The following is a 14,167-nucleotide window of genomic DNA, read 5'->3' on the forward strand; positions in this document are numbered from 1 at the left end:
TGATTTGATTCGATTAATTCAATTTAATTGAATTATTGCTTACCCTTACTAATAACACGTGTTTATTGTATAATAATAAATATTAGCAAGTAAATAATGATTTATTATTAAAACAATTTAATAAGTTAGATGCATCTATGAAACAAAATTAAAAAATCAGTCTAAATATAAAGACACAATTAATTTTATATTTAAAGCTAATAAAAATAGTAAATACTAAATTGCATTTTCTAACTTCAGACAAACTTAAGAACAAAACAAAACATAACCCATGAAATGGGAGTCCAGTGGGTGCTAGTGGCCCACTGGACCAGAAAAAGTAAGGCCAACCATAGGGAATAAGACAATCACAAGTACCATATTGATGGTTGTTGAGCTAAGCATTGAACTTGAAGTGAAAAGTACAAGAAAAAAATTAAGCGACATGTATTAAGAAAAATTTAAAATATATTTTGGATCAAAATATGGAATGATTAACATAAGGTTGGAAAAAATTTCAAGATTTCTATCAGAGTGTTTGTTAATTTTTTTGAAATCCATTGATAATTGTATTTTTTATTTTTATGTGTTTGTTAATGCATATGATAAATATCAAAATAAGAATTTTTTACCAAAATATCCCTATTATTGTATATGTGGTCAAATGCATCGCTGTCTACTCTATGGTTGTATTTTCATCTATTTTTTTATTTTCGCCCGAGCAGCCATGTATGGTGGCTGAGGGTCAATTTATTAAGGTAGCGTTTGTTAAAATGAGCAAGATAATGGAGTATCAAGATAAGTTTGGAATGGCTTTTGAACTAAGATATGGAATTATCAAGATAAAGTTGAGAAATATTTCAGGATTTTTATCAAATTTTTTGTTAATTTTTTTAAAATTCACTAGATGACACAAATGTCATTTTTTTTTTTTATCTATAAAGACCAATATATGTTTATCTTAAGGACGGGAGAGATAAACATATATTGAAAGATCAAAATAAGAGGTCATTAATGATTTTTTTAATAATAGTTAAATAAATTTAATAAATATGTTAAAAATTATAAAAATCCTGAATGCATCTCATATATTGATTTTTTCAACTCATATCTTGATTGACAAATGCCCCTTAAGAGAGAAAGTGGCTGTGGAGGGTAAAATTAAATTTTCAAATAAAGGTATTTTAAGTATATTAAAAAATGACTACAAAGAGCAAAATGGGTGGTTGTGAATATAATTTCCCTATACATTTTAATGAGTAAATTATTACGTTCGACACCTCCAAAATGCAAGCAGTATCCTTCACTTCTTAAATTATTTAATAAAGTTACATTTATGTTAAATGGAGCATCCTTATCTTACAAGATACATGTTTCTTAACCACTCTGACCATGCAAAATTGGAGCTGTAATTTGATAAAAATCTTAAAAGAGTGGGGGACCGTAACCTATCCTCTGTTAATTAGTACAGGACTTTGGTAAGCACGTGATATGTATGGAGTGGCAAGGTTTACCCCTGGTTTTTAACCTATTGCAGTATTGCCCATAATAAGTCGTAAGTACAGGGAAGCCATGTTCAAACTTGATGACGACAGCTCGCAAGCTCATGGCTGGTCTGGACATCATTCCCATCATTTGTTTTGAAAAAGCATCACACTTGGGTAAAAATCTCCACAGGGAGAAGAAGACTTACCTCAGCAATATTATATATGTTACGCATAATTTTTTGTTCTGTTCTTGTTCTTGAGGCGATCGATCGACCCAAGTCATCAAGCGTATGCATATCCAATAATCCAGCGCCTCTGTGGAATTTGGTCCCTGCAGGGGCCATGATTGGGTCTTGAGAGTGTTTGAATAAAAAAGCAGATACGAATTGAAGAAGCATTTATTTAAACAAGGGAACACCCACACGCCACCAAGTATTTATTTCTACAAGATTTGATCATCATTCATGGCTTCGTGCAAATCTATGCTCTTCCTCCGCAAGACAAAACAACTGTTAATTAATTTACGAGGCTCTTTTACCTTTTGGTTGGTTTAATTGGGTCGAAGACGGTAAAAGTAAAAGTAAAGTAGATCAGCAGTACTGAAGTAAGTACCTAGAGAAGCTCGCCGCGCGCTGTGGGTTCTCAAGACCACGCACCTATCATCATGAAGAACTTGCGCGCAACACGCAAAGCTGACTCGCATTTCCTGCGCTTATTCCTGCTCGTCCTTGGCCCTAAGCTGCATTGAATTCTGGGAGGAAACAGAGCAATGTTGGTGACTTGTTTTAGGAGGCGAGAGGCCGACAAAGCCCACTGCGCTTGCGAAGTCCGCTTTATTATTATTATTATTATTATTATTATTCTCTCTAGTGTGAATTCTTCCCTGGCTAGCTAGCTAGCTAGCGTGTGAAGAAGCTAAGCTGATCATGGCATGGAATGGAGCCCCAGTATTGCTACTTTCTGAGACTCACTCAATTGCTCTTCCCTGCTTGCAGGGCTCGATCGCCTTTAAGGCTCTCTTCTGCGCCTATAAATGAGAAGCCAGCCGGTGATCCGATCGCCCAACTAGCGATGATCGAGAAGGCGGCCGCGGGTGAGTAGCTCCATGCTGGAGAAGCAGGGCACGTGCAAAAGTGAGTAATTAATTTGATCGATCTGCTTGCTGCACGTGCTCCCCTTCTCCAACACGGGTTCCTCACCTCTCCCTCTCCTCTTCCACCGCCAGAACCAGATCAGAACCGTTGCATCTCCATGCAAGTAAAGGGTAAAGTGCGTGAGCACCAACTAAGTTCCCGTATAACATAAAATTTCACTTTTTTTCTGCTCCTTCTCTTCTTCTTTCATTTGTGCAGCATGCTGATGCAACGGTCTATATACACGCACACAAATACAGAAATACTACCATTTAGATTAAGGACTTTACGTAAAGTTTAGGTCATCTATTTCGAGTATCACGCAAAGTATTATCATTTCATATCCAAATAGCATTTTTCATGTATCTATCTATATATATATGTATATATATCTCTCTGCAGGTTTTGTGCAAATGTTTGGTTTTTTCTTATAGCCATTAATAAACTATATATATATTATTTTATTTTTTGTATATATATATATATGAAGACAACCAGATCTCTAGGGTCGAAGACAACCCCAGTGATGGGTTGTATTGCCCGTGGCAGTCAGCCACCATGGCTAGCCGAAAGGGTAAAGCTCATGTACATGTACATTTAGTTCATATTTTTGTTTACAAAATATATTTAATTTATGTTTATATTTATATAAATATATTTTTGGTAAAAATTACTTAAGTGGCAATTATCTCGATCTGGTTTCACAAATCATGTTAACATTTAACTGTTTTTATTAATAAAAGAAGAATGACAGTTTAAAATTGGAACAAAAATAGAGATGGCTATTATTATTGGTAAAAAAAAAAAAAAATTTAAAATAAACTAAATGGGTATTGGGCCACGATTTATCAGGCTAATAACACCCAAGCCCTTTAAATAGGCCCAAGCCCGTGTACAGAATCTCGAACGAAACCTGCATCCTGCAACAACCGGCATACATCACAAAAACCCTTGTTGCGAACCCGAATTGCAAACATAGAATCACAAAACCCTTGTTGTTACAAACAACGATCGACGCTCGCCGACTATCGCATCTGTAAGCGATGATATCTATCTCCTTCTTCTATTTGTGCGATGGCCAAACCCTCAGTGACTTGTGCGATCTTATTTTGAATATTTTCACTGATTCGTGCGATTCTCTCTTTGTTAATGAAAATTTGCTCGTTTCGCTGATTTGTTCCTGAAATGTATATTTCTGAGGAGTTTAATCTCTTCCGCTTGATCTTTCTTTCAGGGCTTTCTTTCTAATCTCGATTATCTTGACTTTGCTTTCTCTCTCTGTCTTTATTCTTTTTATATTTCTTTCAGATAAGTAGATGCTTAGCCCACTAGGGTTTTACAGGAACGCTGCAGCTGCGGAAAAATAGGAGAGACAATCAAGGGATAATCAAAGAAAAGAGTTCGCCGGCGACAGAGGGTTTGCGAGAGAACCCTACGTCGTCCGCCGGTTTCATTGTTTTTTTTTTTTTCTTTTTGCGGGTTTCCGCTACGGTAAATTCCTCATCGCTTCTATGCTCCTTTCATTCTCTTCCGGTGATTCTTATCGTTCTAGCATGGTCACTATCCTTGATTTTTCGCTCATCTCCTGCTTCTTGTTTGAATTTCTTTTTGATTTTGATGGAGACTAGATTTGCTTGGTCTCTCTCTTTATTTTCTAAAGCGATGGCGGAGAAGAAGAGAAAAGATAGACACGAGAATGGAGAAGGCAGGAAGAAACGAAAGCATCCGTTTCCCGGAGCCCTAAAAAAATCAAAGAAGAACAAGGACGTCGATAGGAGAAAAAGGAAGGGACCTCACTTGCCGAATGCGTTGCGGCGGGAGTTGGATGCTATGAACCACGCGAACGCTCCGAAAAGCGACGGGGAAGAGATGGAGTCTGATGGTTTCGACGTTGCTGGCGACGTGTACGAGTATGAAGAAGGGGTTCCCCAGGAGGAATCGATGAAGAATCGCCGGTTTGATCACGTTGATAACTTCGAGTACGAGTTGCCGGAGCAATTCGAGGTCAGTTTCTTTCTGCTATCGACTTGTGAATTTTATTTTTGTACACCGTTTGACCTCTCTTTCGGTTAATAAGAGAAGTGAGTAACATCCTTGCAAATTTGTGTTGCTTTGGACCCGCAATTGATATTTGGATTTCAGATCCTGCCCCCCCTCCCCCTTCTTTTTTTTCTTTTCTTGCCCTAATTCTGTTTCCTTGATGTAATTGTTAATGATTACAGTAAATCTGTCCGCGCCGTAGTGTCTGACCTGCTCACGGACCAATTTTGGATATAGATTAACAATGGAGTCTGGATTTATTTGAATTGTTGCTCATGATAAATGTTCTATTTGCGACTGATGAATCATTTTATTATTTAAATTGAGAAAAGTTTATTTTGTCTATCCTGCCCCGTTTATTGTGATCTGAAACCTTTTATGAGTAGAAGGTGGTATTTATTTTTGCTAGAGACTTTTTATCAATGCTTCATGTCTTAATAACTGTAATACTTATGGGCTGCATGGGCGCAAAACCATGCGTTGTCCTATCTGTCTCTCTAAATAGTTTATTGCTCTTTTTTTTATTATTTTTTGTATAGGATGAGAATGTTGGATCAGATGAGGATGAGAACAATGATGAGGATGATAGTGATGATAACAATGACAGGCAAGACCACGAAGAAGATGAGGTTGAAGAGGAAGATGGAGGCAGGCATGCAAGAATGTTGCAAGGAATCACAGGACTTCCAGTTGAGGCTTTTGAAAGTAAGATCAATTCTTTAAGTTGGTGGCACTGATTTATCTTCGTAGCTGTTGAACTGCATTCAAGAAATAGTGTTAATGGTCACTGATTGAGGTTTGATCTCTCCCCCCCCCCCCCCCCCCCCCCCCCACCAAAAAAAAAAAAAAAAAAAAAAAACCACACAGGCACAGAAAACGACGACATTTGTCCCCAACCATTGAGCTTAATCTAGTTAAGCTTTGCTATCAAACTGGTCCCCACTTGCTTTTGGAAGAAAATTTAGGAGTCTAGTACATGAAGATGGATATTTATTTTCTAAGTACTTCTGTTTAGATGCCGCTTTTTATTTTTTATTGATCATTGCTCGTGAAATTGAAATTCACGTAAAGCAGGTCGTTTATAACCATCTTCTAGCTCTCTGTGCTTTTTTCCTACAATGGCTTAAGCTTTCTAACCTTGACCTTGGTGTAGTTGAATCTCTTATTGCTAAGAAATTAAATGGTTTTAGACGCATGTCTTGTTGGAAATTTAATTAACTGTAAAAAAAAATTTCTTGGCAAGTACATATGAGCTTGAGTACAGTGTGGGAATTGCTAATGGTGTCTGAAAGTCATCCTTGTACTTATTCAATTGCAGTCAATAACCTGACTTTCCATGTTTTTGCCCTCAACTTTCCAGGGAAAAAGAGGAAGAATGATCTTGTTGTATCTGAGGCCTATCTGGAATCCGAATATAATCCCAGTCGCGATGTTCTTGATGGTGATGGTCGTATTAGCATTCATGACCTTCTGGACCCTCTTCATGGAAAGTCTGGCTTCAGCAAGCTTAGAAAGAGTATGCAACGGATGGAGAAGAAGTCCCAGCCTCTTCATGCCCCACTTCCAAAGGCAGATCGTGAGAAGTTGGAGAGAAAAGTAGCATATGAACAATCAAAGAAAATTATCACTAAGTGGGAGCCTTTAGTCAAGAGGAATAGGGAGGCACCGACTCTTTACTTTGATGAAGACACAAGCTTGGGCTTTTCAACTGTTGGTGCAATAGCTTCTGAATTTGAACCTAGATCTGAGTTTGAGAAAAAAATTGCTTCTTTAGTCAATGATAATGAGGTTGTTGAAGCTCACAAGAAAGATGGCGCGAGGCTGTTAGAACTGAACAAGGTATTGAGTTCCCATGTATTTATTGTTAATGTTTGCTATGATACTGGCACATCTGATTATTGTGTTGTTGCTACTGAGGCATCATTCTTATAAGTTTATTGATATAAATAGCTTGCCCTCAAGTATGGTCAAAATTAGGTATTTAAACAAGTGCTAGATGTCATTTTTGGCATGCAAATCATTTTTCTGCTTGTATATTTTGATGCATCATTCATGATAATACTGGAGATGCACCTGGGTTGATACAAACTGTTTGATAGATGTCTTTTAACTTGTGGTTGATGATTGTCAGGTATCCATAGAAGATGTAGAGGAGCGCCAAAATCGTCTTGCCAAAATGCGTACCCTTCTTTTTCGCCATGAATTGAAGGCTAAACGCATAAAAAAGATAAAGTCCAAGGCGTACCATCGTTTACTAAAGAGGGACAGGTTGAAAACAGTAACTGCTGAAATTGAAATGGATCCAGAAGCAGCTAAGGACCTTGCAATGAAACAAGAGTTCAAAAGGGCTGAGGTAAGTTTCACACATATTCGTGCTGCTTAAAATTTGTGCAGTATCAACATCTATTTTATTTTCTTGACTGTAGAAGATATGCTTTTTAATGTTTGTTAATTCTTATGTCTTTTTTATGGTAATACAGGAGCGCTTGACGCTGAAGCACAAAAATAGCTCCAAATGGGCCAAACGTATTTTAAAGCGTGGTTTGAATGTCCAAGATGAAGGAACACGAGCTTCCATAACTGAGCAACTCCACCAGCATGCTCTTTTGACTAGAAAAATGAACTCCGTGAAGGATAGCAGTAGCTGTGACGACAGCAGTGATGAGGATGATGCTGATGATATTTCTGATATTTCAGATAAGGATCGTGCATCGAAATTATTGGAGAAAGCAAAAGAGAAGACTCTTGGAGTACTAGAAGAAGAAGATGAAGTGGCTAAATCTGGAGTCCTTTCTTTACCTTTTATGGTAATCTTTGTTGCATCTTTTTCAATTCCTCTATGCCTAGGATTTTGAATTTTTTGCTTTTCCTTTTTGCTTATCTTTTTCAAAGGACATGGAGGAGCATATATGGTCTCATGCTTCTTGGTTTAGCTATCTCTTCCTCAGACAATTTCCTCGGGGAACTTTTTATTATTTCTCTATTTATATTTAACTCTTCTTTGTGCCTATTTTGTTGATGCAGGTCCGGGGGCTGCAAAGGAGAAAAGAGGCAGCTGATGAAGAAGCCAAGTTAGCTCTAGAAGAGTATGAATCATCGTTGCAGCAGTTAGATGATAACAGCATAGGAAAAAAAATAAAAACTGAAGGTACTGGTGGTGGTAGACGAATTTTTGGAGCTTCTAGGAAGCATGTTGAAGAAATAGGTAATAAGGCTAAAGTAGATAACTATTATGGCAATAGTGATAGTGAAGACAACTTGGAGGCTAAAGAAGGTGCTGATATTGAAATTGGACAAGATAGAAGAAACAATTTCCAGAAGGATGTTAACATTGATCCTGATTTCCTTCGTGAAGAGTCTCAGATTGATCACGATCATCTCTTCAAGGTGATTAAAGTATTGGCCTATTAGCCTTCAGTTGAGTTTCATCTTTCAACAGCTAATTCTGACTAGAATTTCAATTTTGTTGTCCATAGAGTTTCAATGATGTTGTCAAAGACCCAGGACCACGGACAACATATGAAGTTGCTATTTTTGCATCTGACTCATGGAAGAAGGCTAGTTTATTTATTTTTTCTTTTTTCCTTTTTTTTGTTTCTGTTTTCTGAGACAGAATAATCAAATGATATTCACTGTAAACCATTGTATAAATAATGAACAGATGCCCAAAAAACATAATGAGCAGATCAAAAGTGAAAAGAAATTAGATGCGAATATGAACTCTTCAGAGGTTGAGAAACCGGCTTTGCGTGATCAAGATGTAGAGGTATGAGTCGTATGACCTCGCTGTATGTTAAATGTGCACTACTGATTGATTGCTTTGCTGCCTTTCTCATTCTGATTTTTGTATTGTTGACCATGAAGGAAGAAGAGAATGACAGTGATTCAGGCAGTGACATGATGGTGGATGGGGTTTTGTCCTCTGGCACCAAGTCAACTTATGAGCTTCCGTCACAAACTGATTTAATACGACGTGCTTTTGCTGGGGATGATGTGGAAGATGATTTTGAGAAGGATAAACAGGAAGTATTGAATGAAGAAAATCCTGAACCAGAGAAGCCTGTTTTACTTCCTGGCTGGGGTCAGTGGACGCATATACAGAAAAAGAAAGGTCTACCTTCTTGGATGCTGGAAGAACACGAGAATGCCAAGAAGAAGAGGGATGAAGCTCTGAAGAAGAGGAAGGATGGACGTCTTAAGCATGTGATCATCTCTGAGAAATTGGACAAGAAGGTAAGACACTTAGAAAGAGGCCCTTTAAATGGTTTTAGATAATTTAATTAAGCTCTTCTTATGTATTTTCATTTTTGCAGGCTGAGAAGCTACATACAAAGACGTTGCCCTACCCATATACATCTCAGGACGTGTTTGAACAGAGCATCCGAATGCCTATTGGACCTGAATTCAACCCAGTAACAGCAGTTGGAGCTCTTAACCGTCCAGAAGTGAGTTTCTCATAACCTTTTTATAGCACAGTATATATTCTTCGTGAAGCTGCATCAATTTCCATGTGCGTATGCATACATTCGTGGTTTTATTAGGCATGAGAAGACGAAATTGCGTTGCAGAAGATAGCATCCCCTGGTTTGGCATGCATACAACACATTCTAAGCCTGATTGCATTTGGTACAGGTGGTCAAGAAAACTGGAGTGATCATAAAACCAATCAAATTTGAGGATGTGAATCCCTATGAAAGAGAGGAGCGCAGTAAGCGGAGTGGACAAAAGCAGAAGAAAGGCAGTGGCAGATCTGTAAGAAGTGCAAACGCCGATGGGGTTAAAGTCAAGTGACCGAATTTTGGGTCGTTAGAATTGAATTTTTGTTTTGCAGTTCTGGGGGCAGGGGGTATTGAAGCCTCAAGCGGGAGGACCATTTTTTTTTTTTTTGTTGGTTTTGGGGGGGGGGGGGGGGGGGGCGGTTTGGGGGAAAGAAGAGTATGAGGTGTTTGGTTGAGGCTATTATTGTCAAGTTGGCTGGGATTCGTTCCCATGAAATTAGGCAAAATGGGGAGGGATATTTTCTAGCACATATGGTAATTAATAAAAGTAACTCTTGTAACTTTAAAAGAATTGATGTATTATTAGAATATGATAAAAAGGTCAAAATATACATATTATTGAATAATATAAAATTTTATTAATTATTTATTTTTAATAAAATTAATTATAAATTATTATATATATATATATATATATATAGACATAGCGATGGAGGAGATGGGGATAGGGATGGTTGGCAACGGGTAGCAACTAATGGAGGTGATGGATAGACGAATGATGATAGAGGAAATGGGGGGAGGGCTGACGAGAGTATGAGAGTTGAAGAAGGACAATGACTAAAAATTACTTAAAATATTAAGAATAAAATAGTTATTTATTCTCTCAATACAACTTATTTGATAATAATATTTTGGGAGAGGGCTGGCAACTGAGAGTTGAAGAAGAAGGATAATGACTAAAAATTGCTTAAAAAATTAAAAATAAAACAGTCATTTATTCTCTCAGTGTAACTTATTTGATAATAATATTTTAGGGCGGCAGCGAGGAAGGAGTTTTTGCAAAACATTAATGTATACCTTAATTATTCTTTATAAAATCAAACACTTAAAAATAAATAAATTTGAGTAACTTAAAAGCTGCAACACTAACTTATAAATTGTCAAATCGCCTAGTTAGACAGGCCCTTAATAGACCTCGTTGAGTATATGCGTTCATCTTATTTTATCCCCTACTATTAGGGGTGTGCATTCGGTTATAACCGAACCGACAAAAAAATTCTAATCGAACCGAACCGAACCGAACCGAATTGCATGTAATAATCGAACCGAACCGACCGATTAATTCTAACTAACCGAAATTGAACTAACCGAAATCTAAACTAAGCTAACCGAACCGATAACCGATTGGGCAAAATCAGTAAAAGAACAAATCGATTTGCTGAAATGAAATACAAGAACATCCATTGAATTGATATAGAAAAATGCAAAATCATTTAGAGATTGAGAGAAATACAAATCAATTTGTGCAAAAGAATGAAATACAAATGAAAAACCCAGCAAAGGAAGAAATATAAGAAACTAACCTCACTGAGTTAAAAAAAAATTAAAAAATTAAAACCCTAACCTAACGTCAATACTAACCTCTGTCTGACGGTCGGTCATCGTTGGTACTTGGTATGGGTCGATCGTCCAAGCACAAGGAAGGAAAGAAATAAGGAGACGAAGCCTCGTGCGATCAACGAAGGGAAAAGCATCGGTTTGTGTAACACCCGAGAATAATTTGAGAATAAAATGATATTTGATAAAGGGCATAATTGGAATTTTGAGAAAAATAAGACTATAGGGCACACTAACACAGCTTTGGACTACCGAATTAGTCAGAGGGAGTATCTCGGACCCTAGATAGTCAAGGAAAATGGTATAGTATCGACGAGTAATTAAAATTATGATTTTTAGTAATAAAAGAAATGACATTCAGAACAGTTTTCGGCACAGCAAAAATACAGCTGCCAATTAGGCCGTATTACCGAATTGTTGTAAACGACGACCAAAAAGTCAACGGAGAGTGCCAAGGACTAGTATTCGATATATAGAACAACCCTTAAGTGGTTTCAAGTTGAATCGAGTGGATTTGAGGTCAAACAAATCAGTCGGGCCTAAGTATAATTTCTAAAAATTGCCCGATGGAGGTCTAAATGGAAATTTTTCAAAAGTTTCAAGGGATAAATGAGAAGTACTAATCTTGAGGGTCTTAGTGAGGGTGTTAGAAAGATCAGGGGCTTAAGGTTAAGGGCCAAAATGCAAAAGAAAAATTTCAGGGGGCTAAAGTGCAATTTTCAGAAAATTGCTCAGAGATGGCAGATCTGGCCGAGATTTTGGCCGGAAAATCCGGCCATTTGGACAGCCTAGGACCGTTAGGGAATGGCCTAGGAGGCGTGGGGAAGAAGGCTTGGCCGGAAATCGGCCACGTGGGGGTTGTTTTTGGCTATAAATATCGAAGGTATTCGGCCGAGAATGAAGCACCAAATCGAGCTCGTTTTTTAATGATTTTTGGAGTTTTGATAGAGGGCTTTTGGTCTCTAGGCATCAAGGATCATTTTGGGAGTATTTTGAAGCATTTTGGTGAGCGTTTGAGGGGGTTTCGAGTTTGGCCGAGGGTTTGAGACGGTCTGCTAGCCGGACCTGTAACCGGCCATTTGAGCCATTTTTCGGTGGCCTTTCGACCTGATTTTTGTGGCATCGTGATCGATTCTCAAAGAGCTTTCGAACGGCACTGGTTTCATGGCCATCGGAGCAACCGCCGGCGACCAGCTAGAGGTAGAAGACGGTGGCGCGTGACTGCCACGCGCCAGCAAATTTTGTCCAGCCACTCGCCCGCGCGTGAGGGCGCGTGAGGCCTCAGGTAATTTTGAAATTTTTTTTATTTATTTTAAGAAAAATAAAATAAAAATTATGGTGGAAGAAAATTTTGAAAAATGTTGGAGAAAATGGTCATTTTGAAATTTTCAAGATAAATAAGGCTTATGAAAAATAGAAGGAGATATTAAATTTTTTTTAGAAAATTCCAGAAGTTAGGAAATATTTATTTATGAATTGTTATGAAGAGAAATCGAGGAAAAATCTTGAGTAGGCATTTATTAGAATTTTTGAGGAGAAATATAAAGAAAATAGGAAGAAATTATGGAAAAATTGAAAAAATAGATATTGATATGATTTTGAACAAACGTGATGACTAGGGTATCGTTGAAGCTCGAGGTTGAAGTATAAGAGCGTCGGGCGCAAGAATCGAGGTCAGGCACGCAAATCGAGGTGACTCGCGCTCTTCAAGAAAGTTGAGTTACAAGGTGAGTGTTCGCCCCCAACTTTGTTTTGACTTGTGAGTGGTTCTACCCGAAAGGACCTTGAGTGACATGTGAATGGTTTACTGTGAATGTTCATCCCTATGGTTTGGTTTATTATAGTTGTCCAAACAGTTATTTACACATGCATTAAATTTCGTACGGTAAGTTGCATACATTGAGATGTTGATTTTTATGCATGTTATGATTTTTCGGCATTGGCTTGTTTTGTGTTGTCCATGTGGGGCGTGGGTTGGTAACCTGTGACGTAGCCCAGAGTGACAGCACTTGGGATGCGTACCTAGGATTAATGCTAGGTGACCCACTTGGGACGGGGTTGAGACGGACTTCACCTTACGGGACCCAAGTGGCGGGGCTGAGAGTGGACACCACCCCAGTTGTTGGCTCAAGTGGCGGGGCTGCGAGTGGACACCACCCTAGGTTCCTTTAAGCAATAGCATTAATGCCGAGGTGACGTTGATTCCGAGGATAGTGCTGATGTGGCACTCTTGGGGCTAGGGTTGCGTTGGGTTTTGGAATGCTTTTGAGTTGGAGCGTAAAGCCTAACAATGACAATGGGGTGATTCCCGGGTTCATATGTCGAGGTTGTTCCTCTTAAGCAGGATTGTTTTGTCAATGGGCCGAAGTGGTTGTGTCGCCTTTAGAGAGATTGCATTTTCCCCGGTTAGGGCTAAATACTGTGTGGGGTTCTCTTAGGCTGATGCATGTCGAGATTTATCGATTTTGTGTATGATTTTTCATATTTGCATGAAAACGTTTTTGAACTCTCACTTAGATGATTCATAATCTAATTTGGATTATGTCCCTGGAATATTCAAACGTTCCAGGTGAAAGCAGTGGCGCCAAGGGAAAGAATATCATCGAAATGTAGCGGTTATGTTTAGTCTTCGTAGGTTTTGTCCATGATTACGACGTTCAGAGGTTATGTAATATTTTGATATTTTCATGTGAAACATCGATTTGATTATTGTAAAAGGAATTGTCGGTTAAGGGAATTGTTGGTTAAATATTATTGAAGTTTCGATCTTGCTTCCGCTGATGTGATTGTTAATACTTGTCTTAATTCATTATTAAATTTTGATATGCTAAGAAGGTACGATCGGGATTGCTGGGAAATGATTATGATGAGAGTATGAATATCGAGAGATTTATGCTGTGTTTGATTTTTGAAAAAAAAAAAAAATTCCCGAATTCTCGAGTTAACGCACGCTTGAGGAAAAATGGGGCGTTACAGTTTGGGTCTGATGAAGGGGACCACGATGGGCGAAGGGAAAGGCGGGGGGTAGCCGATTGCTGACGGAAAAGAGGAAGGCGTTGAAGGTGGAGACGACACCGATGGCGACGAACTCGAAGGATCTCTCTCGGTATCTCGCTTCCATCTTAGTCCACCCTTTTAGTTCCAGGTGAGTGAGAGTCTCTGACTCTCTGCCTCAGGTGCCGCGGCGTCGACGTCGGCATTGGAGGGGGCAATGGTGCCGCCGTGCCAGAGCGTCAGAGACGATGGAGCGTGACTTTGGTTTGACTTGGGTGGGGATATTTTCACTTTGCTTTATAAACCCAAACCAAAATTGTGTCATTTTTGTAAGTTTAAGTTCAGTTCGGTTATTTCAGTTATTTCAAGCAAAAAATCGAACCGAATACCGAAAACTGAATTTTCTAAAAAAATTAAC

At 38.4% G+C, this 14,167-nt stretch overlaps 1 protein-coding gene across 5 annotated transcripts; it reads left to right on the forward strand.

The window, feature by feature from the left end:
* Window positions 1-3,505: 3,505 nt before the first annotated feature.
* LOC127788018 (uncharacterized protein C57A7.06) lies at window positions 3,506-9,547 on the forward strand. 5 transcript variants are annotated; one of them, XM_052316153.1, is made up of 13 exons: window positions 3,506-3,635; window positions 3,942-4,090; window positions 4,228-4,603; window positions 5,179-5,344; window positions 6,000-6,478; window positions 6,771-6,992; window positions 7,120-7,446; window positions 7,664-8,026; window positions 8,116-8,196; window positions 8,301-8,405; window positions 8,504-8,872; window positions 8,953-9,084; window positions 9,272-9,547. In XM_052316153.1, exons 3-13 carry the CDS (start codon window positions 4,262-4,264, stop codon window positions 9,428-9,430), a joined length of 2,745 nt encoding a protein of 914 aa, XP_052172113.1. In that variant the 5' UTR covers window positions 3,506-3,635; window positions 3,942-4,090; window positions 4,228-4,261; the 3' UTR covers window positions 9,431-9,547. The 5 variants fall into 5 exon arrangements, with proteins under 5 accessions (XP_052172113.1, XP_052172105.1, XP_052172116.1 ...); XM_052316145.1 differs by having other exon boundaries at window positions 3,510-3,635; window positions 3,908-4,090; XM_052316156.1 differs by lacking the exon at window positions 3,506-3,635 and adding an exon at window positions 3,668-3,786.
* Window positions 9,548-14,167: the final 4,620 nt, after the last annotated feature.

This window comes from Diospyros lotus, chromosome 1 (genome assembly GCF_014633365.1).
Source record: "Diospyros lotus cultivar Yz01 chromosome 1, ASM1463336v1, whole genome shotgun sequence".
In the NCBI taxonomy this organism is placed as follows: domain Eukaryota; kingdom Viridiplantae; phylum Streptophyta; class Magnoliopsida; order Ericales; family Ebenaceae; genus Diospyros; species Diospyros lotus.

Coding starts and splice junctions, on each gene's coding strand:
- LOC127788018 (XM_052316153.1), top strand. CDS start 4,262: ATGGCGGAGAAGAAGAGAAAAGATAGACACGAGAATGGAGAAGGCAGG. Junction 6,993..7,119: donor AAGAGTTCAAAAGGGCTGAG/GTAAGTTTCACA, acceptor ATGGTAATACAG/GAGCGCTTGACGCTGAAGCA. Junction 8,873..8,952: donor CTGAGAAATTGGACAAGAAG/GTAAGACACTTA, acceptor TCATTTTTGCAG/GCTGAGAAGCTACATACAAA.